Source organism: Anoplopoma fimbria, chromosome 9, assembly GCF_027596085.1.
Source record: "Anoplopoma fimbria isolate UVic2021 breed Golden Eagle Sablefish chromosome 9, Afim_UVic_2022, whole genome shotgun sequence".
NCBI lineage: Eukaryota > Metazoa > Chordata > Actinopteri > Perciformes > Anoplopomatidae > Anoplopoma > Anoplopoma fimbria.
Genome location: NC_072457.1, coordinates 13529251 through 13555082, shown reverse-complemented (window position 1 = coordinate 13555082; position 25832 = coordinate 13529251). Strand labels below are relative to the sequence as shown.

Below are 25832 nucleotides of genomic sequence, written 5' to 3'. Positions count from 1 at the left end.
AACAATGGTGCTGCTGGATTTATTTGCTCTACACTGTTTTATGCAACTAACAACTGTTAAATCAAAGAAGACCTATTTATTTTTTCTAAAAGATTAGTTAAATGACCAAAAAAAAAAACATTTGGCACGCTATATTTTTAGACTGTGACCAAGTTAAGAAGCACATCAGAAAAAAAGAAAAATCATTCAGTAGGTAATTCTCCTGCAGCAGCCCTTTATGTTATATTTAGCTGAGGGAAAATCACAAGCAGCCATAATGTGTTTTTCATTTTGTGCCTGAGGCGTTGGCCTCACTCATATAAATGAGTGTTTGAATGCAAAACGCACTCTTACAGACCTGCAAGAAAAAACAAGCAAACAAGCCTGTCAGCCAGCCGTCAGGCCCTCTAGCTGTTTTCCTGACCATTGGAAGAATTGCACTTATTCCCAATCAAATCAAGACTTAATTTGATGATATTTACAAACTGTCATTACGTAGACTTGAAAACCAGATTATGTGTCAGGGGGTTATCGAATCAGACATGCCATTGTTCTTGCTTCTAGCTTGGCCAGCAGAGAGCCGGCGGCAGATGCTAAAGATGTGACTTTGTGTGAGCGTGTTAGTCAGGTGAGGCTCTGAAGAGCTCAAACCTCTGCAGGCTTCACGATTGTACTTCTGCAGCCCTATTGTCTCGCATATGAAGTATAATTATAGCGAAATCGACTCATTGATTATGTGATGCCCTTTAAATCTGACGCTGTGCTCTTTACTTTATGAGCGTCACCCTGTTTTTTTTTTTTTTTAAAATGGGAGTTTCCTCCTGATTCTGCACTGGCAAACAACCGCAACTGTGCAAACCATCAAAGCGTAATGAGGGCAACCCAAACCGCGGCGTGATGTCATCAAGGTTGCGTGCGAGTTGCGCGACCTTCCGATGTGCAAAGCGAGCCGTTACCTTACGTGACCCCTCCACAGCTGCTGCTGCTGAGGTGTAAAGAGAGCTGCAAGGTGGAGGGAGGCAAAGGGTGAAAATAGTGAGAGAAGGATTTTGCAAAGTGAAGAGCGATAGAGGACAGTGAAACAGATACAGTGAGGGAGGGGGGGAGGAAGGACAAAGAAAAAGTCAGACGCAGACAGAGAGATAACGAGAGGAGGAGCCGGGAGAGGGGGTAAGACACAGGGAGAGGGATGGAAAACGATGTGTCAGCAGCGAGCGCCGACGAGGTGTAAGTTAGGACGTGAGAAGACGTTTTACTCCACCCCCTCTCCAAGTATTTCTTCCTCCTTCTCCTCCTCCTCCTCCTCCTCCTCTTTTCTCTCAAAGTTAAAAACTTGGCATGTGAGATGTAAAAGACGACTGCAGAGAGCAGGCATCTGTAGAAGGGGAATAATCCAGCCCATGCTTCATTTCCTTTGGCACCGCCTGCCTCGGGGGGACAAAACTTTTCAGTCGGCTGTAGCTCATTAGATGACTAACTGGCTCACAGCCTTTTACTACAGAGCTAGTTAGCATTCCAGAGTCATCAACCAATCAGATGAAATCCTTCCGACTGTGGAGGGTCTGGTTTCCCCTTCATCCAAGTCAGGCCATCCATTGTTAGGTTTTTTTACTTAGCACAGTTATTCTTTGTGTACTATATTTTAGGTTTACATTTAGACCATCTGTACGGAATATCAATTGGCCACATGGGCCTTTCATTGTGCAAATCTGTACCGTCCTCCTCAAGAGAACACATATTCATTCCACTTGTCAGATCTACCAGAAGACAAAGCCGACTGTGCACTATAAGGTTTATAACTGTGGTCCCTGGAAACATGTAGAAATGTTAAATTATGTGCAGAGTACTGACTGTGAGCTTTTCAAATAAAGCCCTCAATTCATTCTTTAAGCTTTCACATCCACATCCACTTATTTCATAAAAGAAACATTCATCCACCTGCTCTCCTATTCACTGCGAGTCATCCTGTTTATCTGATACAGTAGGGCAGCTACTACACTCACACACTTAGTAAACAAATAGAAGAAGTGTAATAACTTTTATGAAGCTTACAAGTTTTGCAGTTGTATTGCTACTGTTGGCTCAACTGTCATATGCAAACGCGCAGCCAATTTATAGGCGCCATTGAAATGAATGGACTCTTCAGTACAAACATTTATCCTGCGCTGCGGGAAAATGCTTTCTGACACAAAACAGTTCTTAAAATGTGTGTCATCACTAATGAAATGTGGAAATAGCTGAATGCATTTATACGTGCTTCTCTCCTCCACCCGCTCCCCTAAAGACTGGTTTGTTGATACAAGACAGCTGCACTCAATAAATGGCTCCATGTGGAGCGCTTTTGAAGAGGTGATCGCTAGCTTATTATTCACATGTCATCAGTGGCTTGGCATGTTTGCTCTTTGCAATAATACTAGGCCCTGCTTTTAGCTCACTAGCTGTTTTTTGTTGTTGTTGTTGTTCTCCTATTGAATTGAGAGGTTCACAAAGACATTCGTCAACCTTGTTATGGCCTCACTGTGTTCTGCAATGTGACTGGTTCCTGGTTTCAAAGGCGCTGGTGTCAATCTAAAAAGCTTATTCCCGACTCCGCCTCTGTGGGAGAGGTCACCCGAGGACACGTCTCGCACCGTTTCTGCTCTGACTGGCAGCTCTGCCGTCCAATCGCATCTTTTTCATCACAGGCCGGGGGAATGAAGGCCTCCCCTCCCGTGCCGGAGTGAATGCTTCAGGTTGTGTGTGAGAGGCTCGTGTAACAACGGCTGGATTGAAGCCATTTAGCAGCTCCGATCCCAGCACCACAACACATGTCTCACACAACAGCTTCTGTGATCAGAAACTGCGTACAACAGACTTAAAAACACAGTTGCAGGCGGGAACAAACCATCCACACATGCATGAACACGCACTGCTTCATAAGAAATATAGGAATTCAGTTGTACAGCATTAAGCAGAAATGAAATCTTCAAAGCTTACTGTAAATATGTGTGTGACCCACATTGCTAATAGGCATTCAGGTTGGAGAATGCAGCCTGGGGAAGGGTCTCTCTAAAGCAACCTAGATACATTTACTGTCACAGTGTGCATTTCTCTCCGCCTTAAAATAGACACACATGTTCATACAAAATATTAAAGCGACAAACAAATGTGTCAGTTGTTTTTTCAAATTCATTGATAAATTGTTCAGTCTGTGAAATATTTTAATGAAAAATAGACAACAAATGCCCCTCACATGTTTTCTTAAGCTGAGTTGGCATCTCCAAATTGCTTGTTTTGTCTGACAAAGAATCCAAAACACAAATTCATTATTTACAATGAAAAAAAACTGAGAAACAGCAAATTCTTACATTGCTTGCAGCTAATTTTGCAAGCAAACTTCTGGATAAAAAACGTAATTATTTAACTTGCTGTTGTTTCTTTTCTTTCTTCTTCAAATGACAAATCAATTAATTGACAAATTATTTCCGCTCTACAATAAACACCATTCACAGTATGTTGCCCAAATATGAAACCTCAGTAACAGGTATGCCGCAGATTTGGTGCACACATGATGACATAACTCGCTCATATATGCACACACACACACACACACTACCTCTAATGTGCCCTGACCTGAAGTGGATATAATCCGACTGCCATCTCTTCCTGCTCCCTCGTTATACCTTTGTTCTTTGACATCAATGCAAAAATAATGCAGTCAGTTGGTTACACCTTTTGTGTTCAACCAAATAAGCAGTGCCAATCTGATGGGCTTTATCAGCGTCTTCACTGATGATTTGTTATTTAAAAGAGACATTACCACAAGTCTCATGTACCACAACCTAGGGTGTAAATGCATGTCCAATGCTCTTGCTCTATACATAAAAAATGAAGTAGAAGCAGAAACAAAATGCTAACTGTAGTTACAAAGTAAAGTGCAGTGAGACAGGAGGTATGTTTCTGTTGTATCCCCATAGTTTGAAAACAGTCAGCAGCAAGCCCTTGATATATATGATACGGATGATAGTCAAATGTGTTTTTAACCTGTAGTTGGAAAGGGATATCATTTTATTTGTACCAATTTATACCTGAGTATCTTGACAAAAGTTATTGCCCTGTGGGTGAGAGTGCTGTAACTGGCCCTGACTGGCTGTTCTTTTACATTAGAAACCTCCAAATACCATATTGAGGCGCATTATGTAAAAAAGGCAGCAGATGGTGAAAATCTTTGTGAAATGGAAATGCACAGGGCAACGCTTACAAGATATATAGCAGATTTGTATGAAAGTAAAGAGATTAGTAAACAAAATAACAGCTTCTATTACATTCTATTTTAACTTCTGCACCCTATATTCTATAACGATCCAGACAAGGATATTTAATTGTGTAGAGCCACATCCAACACAGCTGTTTGTGTGTTGTCCAAAGATCTGCAGTAGCAGTGCTATTGCTGGGCAGTGATTGGCTTACTGCTGGCCCGGTGGTAACGACAATTACATCTCTGAGAGGCCCGTTTTGTTTTTTCTGGGTTGTTTGGCATTTTTTTGGCTATGTAATTTAGGTTGCAATAAATAACCATGAATGACGATCAAAGAATTTGACAAATGCTTTGTGAATGGATGATTAAACTGCAATAATCTATGGTAATTACATAGTTTTGAGCACATCTTATAGTTATATGCATTCTTGTGTCTACAGGACCGGCTTGCAACTAAGAAATCTGCAGCCACTATAAATACTAAATATTAATGTGGGCAGGCTACTGTATTTGAGAGGCTATTTACACAACCGGGGGCCGGACCACTTGTGTCTAGTGGCTATTCAAAAATGTCAGGTTAAAGGCTATATTTTAGCAAAGCCTTTCTGACTTTTGTTTGTAAAGCAGATGCACTGTAGCTGAGCCGGGGGCAGGAGGACTTTGTTTTTAATTTTAGGATTACACTTGTTCAAGTGGGGTCCCAAGAGGAAAGAGTATTTCCCTTTCAGAAGGATGTCCTCATAATTGAGGATGCCGGAGCTGACAGACAACAGACTACTCAGCGGGTTGTTGCCAGATTGTGAGATCATTAGCTAAAAGTAGACGTGAGTGGACTCCATTAAAAAACTCTTAGGGTTGCCATGTAATGGAGAATGCTGACAGAGTGTGCATTGTAGTAGCACACAGGAGTTTTTGAAATGATGTCAAATTGAATACAGTATCTGAGGAATCTTTTATGTTTTTCCTGGAGTATTATAGGAACATATCTTGATAGGATTTTTAGTTATAGATTTTGGGCTATAATGCATATTAAAATACGAGTCAAAAATACATAAATTCACCATTTTAATATATGAGAAATAATTTCATTCAACGATTGTCAAGGTAAGACTGTATAAGTAGCATTCATCAGTAACCCACCATGTGCCAGGTTGATAAGCAAATGCACATATTCAGAGGTAAACATGCTGTGCGAGTGCATGCACACACAGTGCATGAATAAACAACTTCGCTCCCTTTTTAGATACACATACAATCGCGCATACACACACACCATCGGACTACGACTTTGCCTGTCTCATAAAGTGTATTTCACTCTAACAATTATTAACAAGATTCACGGGAATGAGCAAAACAGTTGACAGGGAGGCTTGGGAGTTTTCAGAATTGCCAATTGGTCCGTCCCATCCAACCGAGTGTGTGTGTGTGTGTGTGTGTGTGTGTGTGTGTGTGTGTGTGTGTGTGTGTGTGTGTGTGTGTGTGTGTGTGTGTGTGTGTGTGTGTGTGTGCATGTGTGTGCACGAGGGGGTGGGAAAGGGGGATGGCTGCGTTGTGTTTCCTGTGTCGCAGTTTACTGTTTTTTAGAGCAAGAAAAATGGGCTTATGTAACGGTCATGTGATTTAGCCAGAAATAGTGGTGGGGCTACAGCTGCTGCCTCTCCTCCTGCAGCTCGGTTCCTTGGCTTTTGGCAGCAGCCAGACAGACACACTGTGCACTACTCCTGCTAGCTCAGAAAACAACTTCTGCTCAGTCCTACACACAAATACAAATACCGTACTGTAGATGCAACAAACGCGATGCACAGAATGTACATGTTTGAGCAAACTGCATGTAAACACCGCACGAGCTTTCATGCCAGAAGTCTTTTGTACTTCTGAAGAAATAGCCGATGCGAGACGAACATGCAGGGAAACAGATATATACGTTGACCTGCCAGTATGTGCAGGTACACAACCATATACACCATCTGAGATGAACACACCATTTAGACATCAACACTAATAAGATAGATAAGCCATGTTGTGGAGGTCATTGGGGGTCACTACACCACACTATACCACTCCATCTGGGTTGTGTTGTGAACTCCATGTGTGTGTATTTGTTTGTGAAAGCAGCTACAACATTCGCAGTTCTTTTTTTTTCTAAATTGCCAAGTGGAGCAGCTTTGGCGATGTGTGTGTATGGGCTTGCATGGTGTGTGTCTCTGTGTGTGTGTGTGTGTGTGTGTGTGTGTGTGTGTGTGTGTGTGTGTGTGTGTGTGTGTGTGTGGAAGTGAGCGAGTGAATGACTGTATGTGTGCACGAGCGTGAGCCTGCCTGTGTGTGGGCGTATGGCGCTCTGAGGCTGGCGGACGTGTGGAAAAAGGGAAAAAAAAAAGAAAAAGTGGGATGGAGTCGCAGGCGTAGAGAAGGAGAAGAGTGGAGGAGGAGAGGAGCTGTACAGTGGAGAACTAGTGGAGCGGAAGGAAGCCCTCTGAAATGGGAGATCATTGGGTTTAGCTAAGGGCTAGGCAGGAGGCAGGAGGGATTCTCGCCATGTTAGCATCACTGTCAGGAATAGTCTAGCTGCAGCCAGTGTCCTGGGTCCGGCGAATATTAATACCCTCATGCCATATACTGTAAAATACACCATTAGTCATGCGCTGTAGAATGTGGGAGCGGAATAATCACAATTTCAATCATTTTCACAGTAAAAGTCGTGAAATGTAGATCTCTGATATTGCCAGACATTTCACGGGTTTCTGTGTTGACCTACATTACTAAACAGTCACCGACAGTCTCTACAGTACAAAACAGACAATTACTTCTGTTCATTTAATCACATTCATACAAATATTATTCCATATTCGTAACTTAGCTTTCTTTATCTTCCTCTTTATTGCTCTATTTTTTCATTTTCTTTTCTGCTCATCACTTTAAAATATCACAGCTGCTGTTCTATGTCTGTTAACCATCGTACTGATGCTGTGTCTTGTCTCTCTATAGGTCAGCACAACTACCTGTGTGCCGGGAGAAATGACTGCATCATTGACAAGATCCGAAGGAAAAACTGTCCGGCATGTCGCGTACGGAAGTGTCTCCAGGCCGGGATGAACCTAGGAGGTGAGGAGTTACACCCTCATTGCAGATTTGCCCTGTCACGTGTCTCAGATGTGAGATTTGAGTCAGCCTTGCTCTGCTTATGAGAAATGATAGATATGGAAAAGTAGGTCTGGCTGTAGTCACAGGAGGCCCGAGGATGCTGAGTCACAGGATGTTTGTGTACAGTGTGTGTGCAAATAGTAGCCTATATCTGAGCACAATATGCATAATGCATCTACAGAAGTTGTAGATCTACAGTACTCTATACGATGCCAGCTGACAAAGTTACAGTATTGTATTATGAGGTAAGATGACACTGTAGTTGAGAGGGATGTGGAATGAAACGCATTCATTTATTGCTACAGGCTTATTCCACTTCAGGGTCACAGTGGCATATACAAGGCTAAAAGCATACTTGATAGGTTTTCAGTCCATTAGAGTTATTGAAATTACAAATGTTATGCTCCCCCAGGATGCTAAATTCAAACGAGAATGTAAATGTATAGAAATATGTGGTAGGGCTGTCAAATTACTAACTAAAATAAAGGTGGCCAAAGGGGGAACATGCACACTACAGCTGCTGTTACAGAGCGTAGCCGGAGTTGACTGATTCATGCTCGTTAGTGAATTATTTTTCTTCTAAATTAATCCAAAGAGAGATATTTGCATAATAGAATGACGTGGATCTATAGCAGTGGGGAGAGGAGTAAATGGATGCCTATGGAAAGGTCCTCAGACCGTAGACTCAGACTAGCGGAACTGCTGTGCACTGTAATTTTTAAGCAAGATTCCTTCACTTGCTGTCAAAACCATTTACAGAAATGACTGTTAAGTGGTTTTTCATTATGATCATCATCTAATTATCCTCCCCGCTAAATATCATGTTACCCTGAGGCACATGATACTACAACAAAGTTGCACCATTTTTGTGTCATTAAATGTTTAGGGATTTTATCTATTCGGCTATGCAATGAGATAAAAGTGTGAAAGCAGTGAATATTGAATATCTAATTCCTTGGGGATATTTCAGCACTTTTGACAGATTCTGTGACTTATTCAAAGTACTGTACAGTATGAGGCTACTGGTTTATGAAAAGTCTGTCCTGTCGAAATGCACTAGAAAATTCCTGCTGTCATGTCAAATCAAGTTTAATTAGCCCAATGTCACATAAAAGATGTAAAGGGCTTTTACAGGCCCACAACAGCAACGGCTCCAAACCTCTCAGGCTCTCTGCGGCTCCAGTCCTTTATGAACTAAGCAATGATTTAGTAAATGGCTGCAGGACTAAGGTTCTCATTTCTTATTTCCACTCATATGAGATTTTTTCTGATGAAGTGATGAAGTTAATGAGCTTTATTTAACAGAATAGTCATTTACACACTTGTTGTTGTTCAAGGTTAAATGCGCAAGGAAAACCAAGGTGTTCACAGAAAATAAACACATTCAATTAATGATGCAATGTAACAAACGAGATGAGTACTATTGTCAGTGCAGTAGGAAATGTGTCTCATCTGGGCGGATTTCTAAATCAGCAGTTAGATTGCTGGATTTTTGCTTGGTTAAAGTGCTCATACCGGGGTTAAAAATGCTCATAATGAGGGCAAAAATGGCTAAAAACGTCAGTGATCAGGTTACTCTTATTCTCATTTATCCTCAAGCCAATTCAAACCTCTGATAGTACATCATAAAATAAACAAATGGGCAATGATTGGGGAAATAAATTCCAGAAAAGCACTTTGTGATACATTCCAATGCACTGTGAATGTGTGAACATTTATTGTTTTATGGCTAATTTGACTTTCTTGTATTCATTTCAATCAACAAAACTAACGTGGAATGGATGTTTTATTGACTGAATAATACAGAGTTTCAACAGAGTCGATTACTCTTTTTCTTTGACATCACTCTCATGTCCAGTGTTCATGCACAGAGACGACTGGAGAGTGACAGTTTTAACTCCCTCACAGGGGAATACGAGGCACTGGCCGATGCCAGGATGAAGGGTGGCCTTGTGAAATGCTATATGAGCAGCAGTGTTGAAGTGGTGTTTGGAGCAGTATATATGCAGCAAAAGCATAGCAGAGCAAAGCAAGAGAGTAGTCGCAACCTTAAAAAAGCCGACGCTGTCACTCAATCAGTCATGTATGTATAACTCATGTAATATATAAATCACTCCTCTAAAACATACATATACAAAGCCCAGCACAGAGGCAACGGGGGGAATATGAAAACCACATTAGATACTAAGTCTGACATTAGCTATACAGCTGTAGCCTTCTAGAGAAGGTTACACTCTGACAATGAACCTCCCACAACTTGGTTAAAATGGATTCATTTAAACCCAGCATGTGTCAATCAGATACAGACACATCAACTTAGCATCAGATAATTAACTTAAGCATATTACAGGCACAAAAACATGACCTGGAGTAAACATCTCTTTAGTGAAATGTTATGTAGTGTTGAAAAGCAGCAGATGACCATGAGTCATGAATAAAAGCTTAAGGTTGTCAATGAGTGTTTGTCTGAGAAGCAGCAGTGTAACCCATTAAATGTAAGCTCAGCTGTGGAGACCTGATTTTGATATTAGGATAAATAAAGAAAGCTGTCAGATTCACAAATGGTAAAGAATAAAAATATTTCTGTAGCGCTGGCTAAATATCAAGTTGGTGGAAAGAAGTTGGCCTTGATGCAGATAGTACGGGAAATTATTTCATGAAATGTTTATGTTACTGCCAATATACACTAGTAGTATCAATTGCTTCAGACTTGGGCAGTAGTATTATGGTAGTATGAAAAATCTAAGTATCAATATATAGATAGAGAATATGTGAAACTGTTGTAATACTAATTTCCATAGTATCGATACAAGGAAAATACAAGGAACCCAGCTGTGTTTTTGCTCTTTCTTCTCTCAGACAGCGAGTTTACACACATCCCACTATTTACCTTTAAATGTTATGCCCTCAATGTCGTGTCAATTTATCCTTATAGTATCAAACATGATAACAAATATCTATATTTTTCAAGTTATTGTATCAAAGTTAGGATCTCTGGTATTGTGACACTAGTGGTGGAAAATTACTAAGTACATTTACTTTTGTACAATTTGAGGTACTTGAACCTCAAATTGAGTATTTTCATAGTAAGCCATTTAAAATTAAACTTTTCAGACCACTACATTTACTTGACAGCTTTAATTACTTTCAAAAATGACATTGTTGATTCAAAATATGAATAAACTAATACTTTATGATACACAACCAAGGTTAATCTATTCAAGAATAGATGATTAGTTCAAATTTCCTTCACATTTACTAGATGCAAAATCAAAGTGATGAACACATTCATGAAACAACAATCCCATAACATAATATGATGATATAATGTGTCATTCTGCATTATACATTGGCCTTACTTTTATGCAGAACCAGTAGTAAAACCAGCTAATTCAGTCACTAGTTATCTAAAACCAATTAATCAATATCATCCTGATAGGAGCAGACATTTAGCCGAATTACCAAATTAATTTATAAACAACAAACACTAGCGCATAACTTACAAACATTTGTCATGAGCACGTGAGCTCAGAAGCAGTTCTTACTTTGGTCACGTGATTCCGCATCTCAGCACGGAAATGGATCCGTAGGTAGAGAGACGACGCGTCCCGAAACTCAGACAAACGGGACTGGAAACCTCCAGCTGCCATGCTGAGGTCGATAGCTTGTGGACAACATTGAATAAAAACTTCCAACAAACGGGGGGATTTGGGGAAATAGCGTTAGCAGCAGCAGCTAACATTAGCACTCATAATAGAAGGACGTGAGTGCAGCAGCACACCTGGAGTTGATTACCTGATCAAGCTGAGAGGCTTCATTTTATGAATGAATGTTTTTATGTGTCCTTTGATTGTTCACCATCCCTCAAAGATCCCCATCTACTTGCATATGAATACACAGAAAATGAAATATTATTATTGTTTTTTCAGTAGTATGTGCTTTTGGTTTTACTGGACTTTATTCTATTATAACATTTAGAGTTACAGCTTCCCAGAAGTTAACTTCCTTTCTGCACACCTTTAACATTGAAGTGAGAAATAAAAAATCACATTGATTTAAAATCAAACATTTAATAACAAGCAGACCACAATACAACATATTATATCTATATATTGTTTTTTAATTACACCTGTACAGTATCTGTCACATTGTAATTATAACTTCAGATTATGAATGTACAGAAATGCATCAACCATCAATGTGTTAATGAGGGCTGTTGTGTTGTTCCCCACAGCACGAAAGTCCAAGAAGTTAGGGAAGCTGAAAGGTGTCAGCGAGGACCTGCAGGGCTCTAAGGACGGCCAAACTGCCACAGGTGGTGTTGGAGGCGGCTACCTGTCGTCAGAGAAGGAGCTCAGCGCCAGCGCTGCCAATGCCCTGGTGCCCCTCGGGCCCGGGGTGGTCACACCTTTTCTGCCGCCCTCCATCTGCAGTGTGTTGGAGCTGATTGAGCCCGAAGAGGTGTACTCTGGCTATGACAACACGCAGCCGGACACCACTGACCACCTGCTGTCAAGTCTCAACCGCCTGGCCGGAAAGCAGATGGTACGCATGGTGAAGTGGGCCAAAGTACTTCCAGGTTAGTGACCACTATAGCGTTGGGCCGAGGCCTAAATGCACTATCTTTAGGGTTTTTCACGGCATAATTGGAAAGGAGTTGAAAAAGCGCCTGCTCAGATATGTGTAAAGGAAAAATGGTGTGTGACTTACATTTTAAAAGTTAGGTTTTGTTCATTAGATTTAAATTCAGTAGATTAAAATAGCTTGTATATACAATAAATTGTATATTTTCAGCACAATACAATGTCTTTTACCAGGTACACTTCAGTTTTATTCTCTTCAATTTTTTTTGTTATATTAAATAAATGATTACTATATTTCTAACAAACAATTTACATTTTGTCAGTTTTATGTATGGAGAAGTCAAAAAAATGATAATCTAATAAATCAGGGGGAGCCTATACTGTTATTGTGGACCGGGGTTTTATAAAGATAACACGCTGATATCTTCACTTTGATCTCTACATTTTCAGAATGCAACACTGTTAGTTTTGCCATGACACAGAATATTAATTTTGAATATTAGGTCAGGAAATGATCGTGTAAAGCTTCAACAAGATTAGGAAGGGAATCCAATTTAACCATTAAAACAAATCAAGATTAAGATTTCCAAACAGAACTCATTTACATTATCGTGATCAGATGTTGTGTTGATCAGAAGATCTGATGTCTCTTTCTCTCTCATTAATTTGTACCTATAAAATACAGCACTAGAAGAAAAAAAATAAACATAACAAGTTCCCCTAAAATGCTAGTCAGTTGGAGACATTGAGAGATGCCTCACAGGTAGCTCTTTGAGGCTGTTTAATTTGCTGTATTGCAAATATTTGATACCTCCACGGTGTCTGCTTGCCATATCCGGACGTATAAATAGAAGGGGAGCCAGACACAAGGGTCAAAATGAGTGCCTTCGACTTTCAGATATGCCCCTGCCTGCATTCAGCTAACATTTGGATGAGGCAGGTCCAACACACAGTGCAACATGGAACAATATTGTTAGTTCAAGCAGTATATTTGCAGAGAAGTCAGACTTGTTTGTCAATGGGAGCTACATTATTAACACATCCTTTTTTGCTAGGAACATTTTAAAGTTGCCTGAAAAATGAAAACTTACAGACATCAAACTCTACTATTTTGATTTTCTACCAACCTTGACATGAAAACACAATGTCAAGCTAGACATTTGACATAACTCTTCTACAAATATATATTTTATTAATCATTGTATGTTGCAGATTGACATGCATATTGCTTAAAATAGTCCCTAAGTCTTGAAGTCACTCGTGTGTCCTCAGTCGGCCTACGTTTTACATGAGGAGGAGTTTCTTGCCAGAGTTTGATTGAGAGTTTGGCAAGTTTCCTATCTGACTCTATTTTTGGAGCTCCATAGACAACACGCCAATAACTGGAGGCCTTGTGGGATTCGCATAAAACAAGAATGGTTGAATACTTCTCTGTGCTTATCGTGTCTAAACAAATATTGCCACAAAAAAAAAAAGCACACTGTGGCAAAGATACAGGCTACGTAATGCACGTGAGCCGACACGCAGGTACACACATGCAGCTAAATAAATGCCTCTTAAGGCGGTGCTTCAGTCCGAGTGCTTTAAATCATTGTGTGAGTTCTGTCAGCTTACTTTCTTCTCACCAGCTTCGTCTGTGTCTGTTTGTGTCTGCTTTTCTGTGTGTGTTAGGTTTCCGGGGTCTGCCCATTGAGGACCAAATCACCCTGATCCAGTACTCTTGGATGTGTCTGTCCTCCTTTTGCCTCAGCTGGCGCTCCTACAAACACACCAATGGACAGATGCTCTACTTTGCCCCTGACCTCGTCTTTAACGAGTAGGTCCACACCTCCATATCTGCAGCGTCCCACACACATCGTCCTGATGTTATTAAAGTGCACCAGTCCTGACATTAAGCAGTGGCACAGATGTTAAATATTTTATGTCACACACATTTTATTTTATTGTCAGAATATAACAAAGCACTAAGGAACAAAATTTAGTAGACACATTTCTGTGAATAGAATATACATAATATAAAATACATTTGATGTTGTCTTGTGTCCTGCGGGATCCCCAACACACAAACATACAGATGTGAGAAAGAAACATTTGTTTTTCAGAGTGTATAATTAGTAGATACGGTAATGGGTTGAACAGTCTGGCTTTGTCTAATCTTTAGTAGTCTCTGCCTTTTTTTTAGCTGCTCATCAGATGCAAATTTATGCATAAATATACATTTTGCAAGTTAAATTTGGAGAGTAAGGAGTGGATTTTACTGCTGTGCTATTTTGAGATTTCCCTTTTACATACCTAAAAAATATTTAAAGGCAATGTGGTAATGACGTTGTTGTGAGGAAGACCTGGTGTACTTAAAAACAAGGTCATAATGTTGCACCTGATTTCTGGCACTTCACAAAGAAGGTACTATTTGATGGTTCCTTAATTGCAGTATAGGCACAGGCAGTCAAAGCCTAGCAAGTGCAGTCAATGGCCCACTTGATCTGTGTTAATATGTTGGAACAGGAGAGCAAGTGGAAAGGAAGTGTGTGTGGGCCTTCTTTCGTTGGAGCTGTGGTGAATCGCCGCTGATGAATTGAACGTTGTAGAATTAATGAAAATGAGAATAGAAGCCTCTGTAGACAGCCTGCTGTAGAGGAGCGGGTTCAGTAAGGGGCAGATTTAAAAGCTCCAACTAATAGCTTGTGTAAGTCAATGGCAGTGGGTCAGTTTGTCCCAAATAAACAAATAAATAAACAGCAGCACAAATGCCATTGTGCAACAGGGCTACAGACTCTCTCTGTGAGGCTGTGTCGTATCACTGTGAGCTTAGTACAGTTTGTAAAGCCTGAGATTGCCACTCCAGAGATCATCTGATCCTTTAATCAATTTATTGCCAAGTGGATCACAGTTTTTTTAAGAATGATGTGTTTGCTGCGGTGAGATGACAAAGGCTTTTGGAGGAAATCCAATTTCGTGATAGAGACTTTATGGTTTGTGTAATTTGGCAAGTTCAGTTTTGGAATAAGTTCTAACTATATTGGAAATACACATGCATTTATATGACAGATTAATATGTATGCTTCGCAGAGAAATTAAGATGTATTTTTTTTACTGTGTATGCTGCCGTTGCTGCATGTGATGCATATACAGCAGGCCTGTCCTTACTGACAGACGGGTCTGGTACTCAGGAGATGAGATGTAGAGTGGTCGTATCTTTTTGGGCCTGTTATCAGGCCGAGGTGTGTTCCTTGCTTGTTGTTAACATTAAGAAGTCTATCTGTTGATGATAGTTCTGTCAAAAATACACACAAAATCGGTCCATAACTTTGCAGAGATCTCTCAGCCTTTAGGGGGTTGGTGAGTGTACACTTGTTTCCATAGTAACTTAGTGCTTATTGACCTAGGGCATAAAGGCATTTATTGAATAGACTGTCCGCTCACTCAGCTATTAGAGTGGAATCTGTCACTGATTGAGCGTAAATATTGGAAATTGGACAGGACACATTCATCTATTATGTGTAAATGTAGAAATTAAATGCAACATATAGAAGTAACGCTCTTTAAGCAATGGCAGTAAGTTCTTCACAGTACAGAAAATATTTTTTGCCTTTTCTAGTCAGAACACTGCGTCATTATTTTAATCTATATTTTAAACACCTACAGTCACAGACATCAGTTTACTTATCTATCATTGGCTGCCAACACAGACCACAACCACCAGTGTAAAATGCCCTTGTTATGTCTGTTAGCAGATAATTAGCTAGTCAGCTGTGGCACGTTGAACAGCTAACATTTTACCTGCAAGTGTAAATGTCAATCAGCTCACATGCCTTTCAGTCTAGTCCTTATTTGGCATTACCACTAATAACAAAACAATGTCCTTGGCTTGCAAACTGCAGTTACCTGAGCAAGGTGATTTACTTTGCGTCACTGTTCCCCTACCAGCTAAGCTGTCAATCAAACACACACACATGGGCCCACCTACTCAGAGAGCTGGAGGCTAAACAAGCATTTCTGATGTGCCTCACCTTTCTCTTTTAAGAACAAATGTTAACAATACAATTATTTTGCCACATTATTCGACTGCAAAGGGGAATGACTGGTTGTGATTTCAGTTGCAGACTTTTACGTTTGTACATACTTTCCTGAACAAACAAAATGTTGCTGGCTTTTTTTCAGCCCAAAGGTGAAACTTTCCTTCCTCCTCGGTGCTGTGCTCCTTTCTGAATCTTTTACCATAGAAACAGAGAAAGAGAGTGAGTTGGAGACGGAGAGAAACGGAGTGAGAGCCAGACAGAGAGATACAGAGAGGAAGAAGGTGGGAAGAGAGATTTCTGCCAGGTTTTTTTTTTTCTTTCCTCCCCAAAACCAGCAGCTCATTTTGGGCAGTGATTCAGCAAAATTGATTTCAGGAAGAGAGAGAGAGAGAGAGAGAGAGAGAGAGAGAGAGAGAGAGAGAGAGAGAGAGAGAGAGAGAAAACGTGTGGGGACTTTAGAAACTCCAGCCCAAAGTTGTATTAAATGATGTTATGCTACACTTTGCGAAGCTGCTCACATACACAGTGCTGCTCAGCAGGGAAACAAGTCTGCTCCTCTTCCAGACGTTGTCACAGTTTATCAGTTATTTAGTCGAGCCGACAGTAAATACAGTAATATCTGTCTTATGCTTTACTGTGAATATTAAGCACACCTTTCCAATCGGCTGCTTCTTGTCCCCTCCAAAAACTGTTTAGTCTAGTTGTTATCAGAGTGAAGTCTCCACCCTCACTGCCTATGTAATGATGCGGTTTCGGTGTATTGTGCGTGATACTCCGACCTCTTTCAAGTCAAGCTGCACCACTTGCATTTAATTAGCGCTGTCACAATGTGTTTATAGCAAAGACAAGTAGCATCTAAAGCCAAGGATTCCCCTGAATCTGTGGCATCTGCAGAGCACATTTCTGATTGGCTCATGCTTTATCCCCACTAATGTTTATTTCCTGTTTTTGTGAACTCTGTGACGTAAGCCAGATTACTTTGCTGATAAAATGTGTGCCAGAGATAGGGGTAGTGAGAAAACGTCATGCAAGACAAGCATGCGCATTTGCAGAGCACATTTAATGAAGTCTTTTCAACACATCGATGCACATAAACCTGTTTAGTAAACACGTACATCTCTGCGTAGTTAACATATGTTCATGTGTGTGTCATTTCTGTCAACATGCAGAATAATACACATCCATCTTCAGTATGTTTCTTTGGTGGATAGGGTTAGATATAGGGTCTTTCATAGGCTGTCTCAGCTTTAGAAAAGTGGTGCATCTGTGCTGTGATACTGTATGCAGCGCTCTGCAATCTGGGGGGATTTGGTATTCTGCTCTTAGCCCAGACTAGCAGTATCCTCCTCTGCACTGTGTGGAAATATTGTTTCACAGGACTCAAGTAAGTTACGTAAAATAATGACATAAAATCCGACTGAGGGTGGATTGTAACTAATACTAAATCAGGACTTCTGAGATACTTTTTGTGAGGCTTAAAATTCACATTCCCCTCCCTCCTCCCTCTCTTTCTCCAGGGACCGCATGCAGCAGTCGGCTATGTACGACCTGTGTCTGGGCATGAGGCAGGTGAGCCAGGAGTTTCTACGACTGCAGCTAAGCTACGATGAGTTCCTCTCCATGAAAGTCCTTCTGCTTCTCAGCACAGGTAGGCAGTTAGCTACAGGCCGTGCAACAGCACTTATTTATTCATTATATACCCACATGCTCACAATGCTTCTTTTTTTTTTGCTCCCCGCAAGCACAAATTACTAACTGTATTATGAAATGTCATTTGGAAATAATTTATTTTAGTAGTCAACATCAATTCCAAGCAAGAATTAATTGAAATCCATAACTCAAACTGACTAAAAAAACAATAACATTAATGCTGTAAATGTAATAAACTTGAATTTCCTGGCAATAAGGTGTTCAGACTGGACACTACTAGTAGAGACTGCTGTTAAATACCACTTTAGACCTTTGTGCCTGATAACAGCTGCCACATTTCATGGCAATGACTGAACAGTAGTGTCCCAATTAAAGCAGACCATGCAGACATTGTTTTTTTTAAGTAGCTTCCCAACGTTGAGAGGAGGATGCTCCTTTCTTCCAGTGCTGCATTCGAGGTCATCCAAAAGACATTGTCATTCTCTTTGAAGGTATGAACTCCTCGTGTGAATAGGTGAAACTAATCATTTTAGTGGAATTCAAACCTGTTCGATGTGACTTACGCTGCACCTTGACTCAACCACAATAGAGGTTAAGTTTGTGGCAGGATTCACCAGAAGTCCACTGATAATCTTTAGTTTATTGTGAGCAAGAATTGTTTTTCTCTGCCTTTACACCACGTACAGGCAAAGGTGCCATGCCTTTAAAGGCCTGAGCCGCTCAACGTCTCCCACATTCCTCAACCGTAGGAAATGTATTGATAAGGCTTCTTGTGTTCTGCTTCATCCACCACACACCTTGAGACTGCTTTGGCAATGTTCATATACGTTCCTGGCACAATTTTGCCTTTTTAAAGTCTGCTAGATTATCATTCCTGTAATCCGTTAACATGCATAGCAAGCATGGAAATAGACTTGATGCTGCATGCACCTGTTTGTGTAGCAAAACACAGTATATGTAAATAGAGGAAAGGGAGCAGCGTCGTCTTTTTTTTTCAAGCGAAGGATACTCCATCCATCCATCCATTTTCCGTAACCTGCTCATCCAGTTAAGGGGCGCAGGGGAGCTGGAGCCGATCTCAGCTGTCAATGTGCGAAGGCAGGGTACACCCTGGACAGGTCGCCAGTCTGTCGCAGGGCTGACATATAGAGACAAACAACCATTCACACTCACATCCACACCTACGGGCCTTCAATGCACCTAAGCTGCATGTCTTTGGACTGTGGGAGGAAGCCGGAGAACCCGGAGAGAACCCACGCTGACACGGGGAGAACATGCAAACTCCACACAGAAGGTTGTCCAGCCCGGGAATTGAACCCGGGCTGGACTTCTATTTTTTCCATTTTTTAAATTGCAAATAGATATACAGAAATGTCTATCACTCACGAAAGAGGGTCTGGCCGTGTTGCCAAACTGCGCCCACAGGCACTGCAGCTTCACAGGGAGGATGTGTTGAACCAAGCAGCTAGCTCAGTTGGAAACTGAAAGCACTGGTTTTTCCACCAGCTCAACACCCTCTGAGCTGCTGCTTTCAGTTCAATAGTAACAGTTAAAGATTCCGTGACGGCAGCTGTGTCATAACTTTACCGTCCACACCCACTCACGGCTATTAAAAAATATATATATAAGCATATGTTTTAATGCAAGGCCTTTATCTCTGTGTGTCTTTGTTTCAATAGATGTTCTATATTTTAGACTGAATTAATCATGTATAATTGATGACACAAATTTAATTTATCCATCAAATTTGAAACCCAAACATTTTTGTAACAATTCCCACTTGCTGCTAGATGCTACCTTGTCCCTAAGTCAGATACATTTTTGTGATACAGTTAGAAAAAAAAATCAGACTTCAAAAATAAGGTGTTGCCGTTTCTAAGACCTAATATGTGCTGGAAGCTAGAAACTAATAAAGGGTATTGTTTGGATCATTGGTGAGTAGTGAACATTAAACAAAAAACTTTTTGTTAAGTACATACAGTTGTACATTCTGTCAGTAAATAATTAAACATACAATCTACCCCTGACTGCTGGTATAAGGTTGGTCTGGCTTCACAGTACAGTGGTGGAGTGAACGCAGACATAAACCCAGTGTTGTTGAGTCATGTGGAAGCAGGGGAGCTCCAGCTGGACTTCAGCTATTGGATGTTGGGAGAGATGAGTAAGAGAGAGACTGTACAGAGAGATTGGGAAACCAAGAGGGAAAAGGGAGATTTAAAGAGTAAAATCAGACAAATGTTGACAGGGAGAGCTTGTGTTGGTGAGAAAGAGACAGGTGCATAGCTATAGGGAGAAAGAAACAGAATACAAAGGGGTAGGGGAGCTGGCAGAGCCGGTCCTTCTGTTGCCATGGCCTCCCTCTCCTCTTCTCACTGGTCCTCTGGAGGTTTTCCAGAGAGTCCTGCTGTACTTAATAAAGGCCAGTCAAGCACCAGGCAGTTCTCCAAGACCTGCTATTTGTTTTACTTCCCTCAAACCCAGGGCTGGAATTTTGAAGGGAGAGAGTGCGGATAAAAGAAACCGGGATACAGCATTGACACAGAGAATTTCAAACATACTCTGGTTATTATCAGGTTATTAGCAGTAAAATACCAGGGATGGGAAGAAAATAATCATTCAGTTCTTTTAATGTGCTGCAGAGAAAATCCTGTTCCTGTGAGCAACTGTAATATTTCAGCAAAATCACTTAAAGCAGTTCGTGTCTGTGTTTTTTCTGAGGCACTGTAGGAAGCTTCATCTTCGTTACACTCATTCCGAGGTAATGCTAGGACCTCGTGGAAGGAGTAGCGGCGGAAATGTTTACAGAAGAGTTGTCAGAACTTGTCAGCTGAGCAAGTACTACAGAGTCACTGAGTGTGTGTGTGCCTTTAGGCTGGTTTGAAAAATGTTGTGTTACAAAGAGAAAGAGAGAGAGTGAACGAGAGAAGGCGACAGAGGGATAGAGAGAAAAGAGAGAAGGGCTGTTATTCCTCTCTGACCTTGGCTAAGGTTTCATTGAGCCCGTGGTGTCTCATGACCCCGTTTGGATTTGGTACAGGAGCAGTGGCCTGATCAAGCCAGTTACACTCCTCACCTCTACACAGACAAAGATAGTACTGCTAGATTATCTCGACCATTCTCTTACCAAACAGCCTCACTCCAGGTGGGGCAAGTGTACAGTATGTTAAACGAGCTGATGGGTTCAACTCGTTTAACATACAGGGTGTGGTTTAACAAACGTGTCATGTGGTGTGACACGTTTTACAATTAGTCACGCAACATTTGTTGTAGTGATTGTAGTGAAATACTGTAATCATTCTCAGATGAAACCAGTCATTACCGTGCTCAGGGATAATTGTTGAATTCCTAGTAAACAATCTAAACCCAGAGCCACCCTGTCAGTTCGGTATGCAGCAGCAAACCTGAGCAGGGAGCTGCATGACCTTGAACTGACTTTGTTAATGGCATCTCCAAACTGCACGAGTTACGTTTGCCTCTTTATGTTACGTGCATTAGTAAAAGAGCTATCCTGGGCTTTTGGATAATTTTTTTTTACAGATGCATAAGTTTAAAGAAGCTCTCTACCTGCAGCGAACATCCATTTGACACCAATAACGTTGGTATCAATGCCCCAATTTGTGGGCAGTCATGGCAACGCCCCCAAATGGCAGGTCAATTTCTAATCAGGGCGAATGTGGGTGAGTGGGAGGTAAACAAAAGTTGAAATGCGGCCCTGGGTTTTAGCACATTCTCATTATATCAGTTATATATCAAGCACAGAAATCACAGCGTTTGCACCGGGGTCCAATCTTTTTTCATATCTGCTTTCCTCCACCTCATGTCATGCTTAAAGGCGCATCAAAGTAGTGCAGGGCGTATGGCTAAAATGTTGTATCCTTAAAAGGTGAATTTTCTATCTTGAAACCGTTATGTATCACGCTATAGCATGTTTTCTGGTTATCCAATTAATAAATAGTCTATATGAGATAAATGTACATTTTAAAGCCTACTTTTGTATACTGTGTGAATGAAATACTTGAAAAATTAAAAAGTGCTTTAGTGCAAAATTATCGGATTTCAAAATATATTATTATAAATTTAGACAATGTTGTTGTGTATCAGGATATCTTGATATATAATGTCATCACAATATGATTCCATTGAGAGACAATAAATTATCATATTGAATTATCTCCCAGCTCGAAGTATGGTGAAGAGAATCACATAAAAAGAGAGGAGTTGACAAAGCCAGACAAACACGCCTTCTTAGATGATCCCTTCTCAAAAAGCTGACATGAATTTGGCTTCTGCTTATGTCTATTCATTCTGCAGAACTCAAAACAGGTCCTGTCAGTTTCTGCTTTGTGCCAGTGTTGCTAATGGCTATACTTAAAAAAACAATTAAAATGTAAGAGAAACAATATTTTATAGAGGAAACGATTAGTCGAGAAAATAATCAACAGATCAACTGATAATGAAAATAATCAGAAGTAACTGCCCTATTCTACAAAATTAAAGTTAAATCTTTTTGTAATTATTAAATCTGCATGCATTTTCTATCACTGGAGTGGGAGTGGGCGTTGTAGATAAAATCTTCTGTCATGGTACATGTGATGTTTCTGGAGAGTAAATAAATAAACTGTTTATGGATAAATAACCAGAAATTGATGTCTGTTTTTGGCTATTACAGCCAATTAAATACCTTACAAATGAGGGTGCACTACTTCAGCAAATTGATGTAAAAATCCTTTTATCATAAATCATTCCCTCACTGATTTCCAGCATTGCCAAAGAGAACCCAACACACCCATAAATATGGCTGCCTTTGTATGAGCGGTTTTGAAAAATCTCTGACAGATGACATGTTGTAGGTCATCTTAATCTAAGTCTTATCATCATATCTCAGTCTTGGCTGAAGGACAACTGAGGGCGTTCCCCTAGACTGATTTGAGGTGTGCTCTTCGAGAGGTGAGGTGTCTTTTAATCTGGTAGCCAGCAGCTGAATGTCATTGAGGAGCTTTGGCAGACGTCCATATCTGTGACTTTGTTCTCCTGCACAGGGAGAGAGAGAGACAGATATTGCAGACATTTGGATGCATCCTCATGGTGCAGTTACCGTATCTCATTCTTCACAGTTTGTCTAAATCTCTCCCATTACACTGCCTTTTTACTTTAAATGCACTGACGCCACCGTCCAAATCATTACGATGTGAATGAAAGTTGGAGTAATTTAAGAGCTCTGGTCATTGATCAAACCTCTTGATGAATGAGGTTTGGTTGACAAAATGATTAAGCTCTTTAACACACATAAGGCACCGTTGTTCCCCCTTTTTTTTTTGCAGTCACTGTCACTGAGATAACTTTTAATCAATGCCTTCCAGTATATCAGTCGTCTTTTTAATGAGTCAGTAGCTACACATGAACTAATTAGCTCTTGAAATGGTGAAAGTTGTTGTAATGAGTCGCTAAATAGGCTTAGATTGTCAACACAAGAAAAATGTCCCAAAAAAAAAAGGCGTGCGTGGGAGTTCAACCGTAATTTACTGAGCTCCTCTAATTACCCTTTACACGGTTACACATTTCCACATTAAAGGACCATAACGGTGGTGGTGCATGGCTTGGCCCATTAACTGCAGATGGTGCTGAAGGTAATGGGCATTTTCTAAAGAGCACCATACATTTTTGGGACTAATGCCCTACATTGCAGGCAGCTGTAGGTTTTCACTCTTTTCTGTATGATGGGAAAATTGTTTATATTCTTCTCTTATATATGTTTTTTGCTTTTTTCACATTCAAAGAAACTTTGACGGCTGAGAATGGCTTCATGGCTGCAGAACATTAACTCTTTTATTAAATATATTATTTCATAAATCAGGTTGCCTAATTATAATCATAAACTCTTTCAAGATTTTTTCCTTACACCCACAGCATGTTTATCAATATTTTCCCTCCTGGTTTGATAGCCAGACAACAGAGCTAATAAATCAAAATAGTCAATAGTCCCGTCTTTTAACTGCTTTAACTCAAAACAATATTCAAAATGAATCTTAAAACTACAGCCAACTAGAAGCAGGCAATATGGAAGAAATGCTACAGTATATTTTTTTATTTAAAAAATGTGAATTGATGTCTGCACCTTCCATTGAAAAAATAACATAAAAATCCAATATTGCCAAGAATAATCCTGCTTGTTAATTTACAACAATGCCCACAATATCCTTGTTAAAAAGCAGAGATATTTAAGTGATAACTACCTCCGTATGAACAGTTAAATCTCAGTGATCCTACAACCCAACACTACAGCCAACTAAATGTTCATTGTGATGGATTTTAGTCTACTAGATTATTCAGTAAAGGTTTGGAAAATGTAACGTAATGTGCAAAGCTACAAGTATAGTCCTTTAATACAGCAAAACACAGCACTACTATACAACAGAGCTTTTACTTTAATGATTGATGATTATGTAAGAAATATTGAAATCAATCATGACAAATGACTAACAAGTTTTAGTCATTTCTAAAACATATGCCTAGTATCCATACAAGTCTCCTTTCAGTTAATGACAGAAGGATTCGTTTTGTCTTCCAGTTCCCAAAGAGGGTCTGAAGAACCAGGCGGCGTTCGAGGAGATGAGGGTTAATTACATAAAGGAGCTCCGGCGTTCAGTGGGAAAAGCAACCAACAACTCTGGCCAAACCTGGCAGCGCTTCTTCCAGCTCACCAAGCTACTGGACGCCATGCATGATGTAAGTACCCTTGCCCTGTCTGCCAATGGCCTACAGTACGGCACAGGCTTCCCTTGGCAGCCTCTCGGTATGCCGTGCCTTCACACACACAGAGCGAGGTGTCCAGTGGCACTGTTTTGAATTACATGACAGCATAGTGGGTTAGGAGAATTTAGCGGTTCAATGGTGCCGTGGCTTGGAATAAAGATTATTGCATCCCAAATCGCGTCCTGAGGGGGAGGTTATTTTGGAAGAGGTGGTGACCAGCCCGTACTGGTGAATGGATCAATGAATGGATCAATGCAAGCTCGCAGTTTACTGGAGCAGAGCACACAGTGGTCACTGTAGCAAATGTGCTAAATCACTGTTCTTTTTTTAATGCTCGGGTCAACCGCTATGTGGCATAACGACAGTGCAGGCAAAGCCCCAAGAACTGAGAGTCAGCAAGTGGAAGGTCACAGAGATAAATGACAGGGATTCAGTGACCCAAATGACTGAGTGAATGGGGTTAGTGCTGGAAGGATGACCGATGAAAGAGGGTCATCCAGAAAAAAAATCAGTGGTGCCCCCATGTGGTGAACTCGGAAGGATTGTAAAGGGGTCAGTGCCCCGACAGAATGTAAACACACTCATATGAATATACAACAGTGTGCTTAAATTATCACATTATAAGAAAATGTTTACATATGAATAATTATATTCTATAACAATAGGAAAATATTTTTGTCAGCCAGAAAAAAGCCATGAAAAGCTACATCTAAATCAAATGTCTCATTTGTCTGTCTTTGTTGTTCAGCTGGTGGGGAACCTGTTGGACTTCTGTTTCTACACCTTTCGTGAGTCCCAGGCCCTGAAGGTGGAATTCCCCGAAATGTTGGTGGAGATCATCAGTGACCAGATACCAAAGGTGGAGTCGGGCCTCACTCACACAATCTACTTCCACAAGAAGTGACTCCCTCAACGGTTGGGAGAGAAGCAGCATTAAGAACTGGAAGAGATTGGGGAAGAAGTTCAAAAAGAGAAAAATGTGCGAGAAAAAGGCCAGAACCAGTTGGCCCGCACCCGGTGGCCCAGTATGCCAGCGTCCTCGTCTTGGATGGGAAAGTTAAGCGACGTGGTGACAGAAGTTAAAAAACAGGGAGAACTATTTGACCCTGCGGTCACCACGAGCAGGTCAGAGCTGTGAATAGTTCGTGGAGCCGAGCGCGACTCGCCCAGAAGGACTTGAGACAAATGTGACAAAGCAGCCCGAAGTACCCAACCCCGTGTCCCTTTGTCCCCCCACCCCCCGCCCCAAAGACAGTATTTTCTATGGAGATAAAGCCATACATTTCTTAGGACGCGCTATATACATTCACTGCGTGCACACAACACACACAGACACAGACACACACACAGACACACACACACACACACACACACACACACACACACACACACACACACACACACACACACAGACACACACACACACACACACACACACACACACACACACACACACACACACACACACAC

The 25832-nt window shown here is 40.8% G+C and overlaps 1 protein-coding gene across 1 annotated transcript in view; it reads left to right on the top strand.

Annotated features, from left to right (window-relative positions):
• The window catches only part of nr3c2 (nuclear receptor subfamily 3, group C, member 2), a 66664-nt gene extending 41067 nt beyond the window's left edge, over positions 1-25597 (top strand). The window contains exons 4-9 of the mRNA XM_054604835.1: positions 7202-7318; positions 11592-11936; positions 13612-13756; positions 17477-17607; positions 24178-24335; positions 25111-25597. Coding sequence (XP_054460810.1) covers positions 7202-7318; positions 11592-11936; positions 13612-13756; positions 17477-17607; positions 24178-24335; positions 25111-25266 — 1052 coding nt within the window. The 3' untranslated portion in view covers positions 25267-25597. The remainder of the gene's footprint in view (positions 1-7201; positions 7319-11591; positions 11937-13611; positions 13757-17476; positions 17608-24177; positions 24336-25110) is intronic.
• The last annotated feature ends 235 nt before the right edge of the window (positions 25598-25832 follow it).